This window comes from Mesitornis unicolor, unplaced genomic scaffold (assembly GCF_000695765.1).
Source record: "Mesitornis unicolor isolate BGI_N332 unplaced genomic scaffold, ASM69576v1 scaffold1585, whole genome shotgun sequence".
NCBI classification, from domain to species: Eukaryota; Metazoa; Chordata; class Aves; order Mesitornithiformes; family Mesitornithidae; genus Mesitornis; species Mesitornis unicolor.
In genome coordinates, this window is record NW_010185967.1 from 32,741 (window position 1) to 36,622 (window position 3,882).

Consider the following 3,882-nt stretch of genomic DNA (forward strand, 5'->3'; position numbering starts at 1 on the left):
GCGATCTGTGCACGCAGGTAATTGGCCTCATTTCCAGGGAAAGGAGGAAAGCTCACAACAGGAGCATCCAGCCTACCAGTGAAGAACTTCTTGATTTTCCTGGCACAGACAATCTGTTCTGGTGTCACTGGAGGCAACTTCACCCAGGGTTCGCCTGGCTCATTACAGACAAAGTAGACATATTTGTTAGCCCCAGTCCCATTTCTTTCTTTTGGGATCACAGGTGGGGGCTTATAGGTGGACTTCGGTGGTTCATCTTTTTCTTTCTCTGCATCTTCGTCTTCGACCTCATCCATCCCTTTCCCTCTTTCCTCAGTAAATTCTTCCTCTTCTGTTTCTTCCTCCTCTTCCACCTCTTGGTACTGAACTTCAGCTATAATGTAGTTCATCTGCAGGCCCAAAATTTTGCCCCAGAAGCGACAGGTCTGGATTGGCTGAACACTAATTAGTTTTTTAAGGGCAAGGAATATGTGATAGGATTCATCCTTGCTCAAGCCAATTCCAGCCTGTTCAAAATAAAAGGCTGTTTCCATCACATTAGGTAGAGGGGTCTCTCCCTAGGAAAAAAGATCTTAAGTTAGAGCTGAAGAGTAATATAACTATCTATTTGAAGTATTAAATATGTTATCCACTGAGAATTTTACTTCACTTTCCTGTAGTGCCACTCATACTCTCAAAGTGCTTTGCAGATATTCATACTCTGTATCTTCCACTATCATTTAGAAAAATTAAGGGTAAAGAAGAGAATGCAGATGAAATGCAGCTTTTAGAACACAGGATTTCAAAATTCAAACTCACTTTTAATTACTTCAAAATAAGGAAAAGTCAGAATTCTTACATGAGACTTAAAAAGGACTTCAGTGCTAGAAAATGTCAGCTATGTAAGAGGCCTGGATGCCTGCAAAGCGTCACTGTGTTTCCTTGTGCTAGTGCTAGATGCATGTGGGGAAAATACAATACATGTTTTATATATTTAAACACCAGACCAGCAATATTTCTCTGGAGTGAATGTTGTTCTTTCAAACACCTTGGCATAAAGCTCCCTGCATTTTTTAAAATACTGGCCCCTATCCTTACTGAATTCCATAGTAGGACTCCAGCTGCCTTCAGCAGAAGCAGAACTAGGCCAATAATGAAGATTTCATTAAGTATTTCCATTCACTTTATCACCCTTCTCTCATTTCATGGGGGTAAGTGATTGCATCACACTGACAAACATAGAAGTTCTATATGGCAGGGTAGGGAATTTGGAAGAAGTAGTACTAGTTTCATATGGAATTTCTTAGGCAAGATAGACAGGAGTATGAAAAATTAAAAATTCCTTTCTGAATATCCTACTTTTTTCCACTTTTACCATCATATACTGTTACTGTAAAATAAGTAAGGCTATGGAAAAGAAGAAAGACTATCTCTTCTGTTGTTAGCATTTGTATTCTGCAACAGCAATTTGAGTATATACCAGTAGCTTCATATGAAAGCCAAAATCTTGTTGATTAGTTTCCCTTCATTATAAGAATTTTCCTAATTTTTCTTTGAGTACAAATGCTTCTGCATATAAGCAACTGAATACTGAAAAATCCCCTGATTTAAGAAGTGGCTTTTCAATTCCAATAACTCTTCATTATAACCATTTTTTAAAATTATTATTTGGAGGAGGACAAGCTGGTATCACTGCTGGAGTTGGAAGGTTCACAAAATTCTCTGTTCTCCCGTTTAGAGTAGGAGATATTATCAAACTGGTGTCCAAAATTATGTTCACTTTAGGTAAAGAAATGTCACTTTTAGATAAAGAAAAGAAATTTAGATATTCTATATTCTGATATCGAAGATATTGTAAACTTTACTTTGTTCATCATCTCTAAAACATTTGATTTTAAAGGCTCAGGATATTAGATTTACTACAGGAAAAAATCCCAACTAAATAACCAGATGTGTTTTCTTCTTCACAACACATGGTACAGTGGCTGCAATTATTTAGATGATTGTGAGAGGCAATACTACAAAGGAGTAGTAGTCACAACTTCCTCCCTTCCTCTTTTCCCTTCCCGCCATTCCGCTACCCATTCCCTGATATATATGATATCTATTTTCCTCTGCTAATAACTCACTATCTCTTCTTCTGGTTCTTCCTCTCCTTCTCCATCTGGCTTGAAGAACAAAGCTTTACGCTTTTCTGCAGCTTCAAATGTTGGAAGAATCTCATGTTCATCTCGAAGAGTGTCCACTTTTTTCTGGAACTGAGCCCACTTCACATCTTTGCTGATATTCTCAATAATGTCTACTGGATTTGCAGGCTGTTCGTCCAGGATCTTTGTTAACATATTAGCAAGATGATCATATCTGTCATATAAATGTAAATGTTATTTGCCTACTATAGAAAAGTCATAGAATATTATGTTTTTAATATCAAAAGTAGAAGCTAATCACCTGGAGCTTTGGAGAAATTATTTGAATAGATGAAAGGGGATCATGGAGGATTATATGAAATTTGACTTCAAACAAGCCTGATTATAATATACTTCGGAGTAGTCTCATCTTTCATTTTTTGTATGTACCACACCAGCCTCAGGAGCTGAAGCTGACTTTAAACTTGCTCTTAAGCAAATCCATTTCCCTTTGAACTCTATAAAGTCCCTTAGAAATTTTGATTCTGAAGGATATTGAGTATCACAAGTATCACACAGCAATGAACTATTGCATTTATAACATATACTCCCATTCTATATATACCCCCTTAGTGTCCCTCCCTTTCTTAACATAACCCTTTACCCTTTTACCAATGCTACTTTTCTCTTCACTCATACTTCCTACCCCTTTCAATTGTGCCCCTTTTTCAGACTTACAAGTTCAGGCCAGAAGTTGTGCTGCTCTTCAGTAAATAGGCTTTTGCATTCTGCATTGCCACCATTCGGGATATGGGATCAGGTATCTGATCATCATACGGACTGTATCCTGGCTGATAGAGACCATAACCTGGTTCATGTGGCCGACAGGGGCCATGGCCACGTTCATAGGCTTGATAAGGATCTTGTCCTACTGCATATGTCTGATAGGCACTTTCTGGTTCCTGTGTTTGGTAAGCTTCTAATCCCAATGCATATGACTGATACATGCTTTGCCTTGCCTCCTGTGCCTGACGAGAGTCATGTCCCAAAGTGTATCTCTGGCTGGTGTTTATTTCTGTCATCTTTAGATTGTAGGAGGCTTGTTCTGCTCCCTGTGGATGAGAAAGGTGTTGAACTGTGGTTTGTAATTACAGAATCACAGAATCATAAGACTGGAAGAGACCTCTAGGATCATCAAGTCCAACTGTCAACCTAACACCACCATCCTCACTAAAGTATGTCCTGAAGTGCCACATCCATGTGCATCTTGAACACCTCTAGGGATAGTGACTCCACCACCTCCCTGGGCAGCGTGTTCCTGTGTTTGACCACTCTTTCAGTAAAGACATTTTTCCTGATATCCAATCTAAACCTCCCCTGGCGCAACTTGAGGTCATTTCCTCTTGTCCTCTCACTAGTTACATGGAAGAAGAGACCAACACCTACCTCTCTACAACCTCCTTTTAGGTAGTTGTAAAAAGTGATAGGTCTCCCCTCACTCTCCTCCAAACTAAACAACCCCAGTTCCCTCTGCTGCTCCTCATAAGGCTTGCTCTCCAGACCCTTCATCAGCTTTGTTGTTCGTCTCTGGACACGCTCAAGTTCCTCAATGTCCTTATAGTGAGGGGCTCAAAACTGAACACAGTATTCAAGGTGTGGTCTCACCAGCACTAAGAACAAAGGGATGATCACTTTCCTAGTTCTGCTAGCCACGCTATTTCTGATACAAGCCAGGATGCTGTTGGCCTTCTTGGCCACCTGGGCACACTGCTGGCTC

General features: G+C 39.8%; 1 protein-coding gene across 1 annotated transcript in view; it reads right to left on the reverse strand.

Annotated features, from left to right (window-relative positions):
* Positions 1-3,187, reverse strand: part of LOC104541025 (radial spoke head protein 6 homolog A-like) — a 6,832-nt gene extending 3,645 nt beyond the window's left edge. The window contains 3 exon segments of the mRNA XM_010184983.1: positions 1-557; positions 2,109-2,340; positions 2,844-3,187. The exon segment at positions 1-557 is cut by the window's left edge and continues 22 nt beyond it. Coding sequence (XP_010183285.1) covers positions 1-557; positions 2,109-2,340; positions 2,844-3,187 — 1,133 coding nt within the window.
* Between the last annotated feature and the right edge of the window lie 695 nt (positions 3,188-3,882).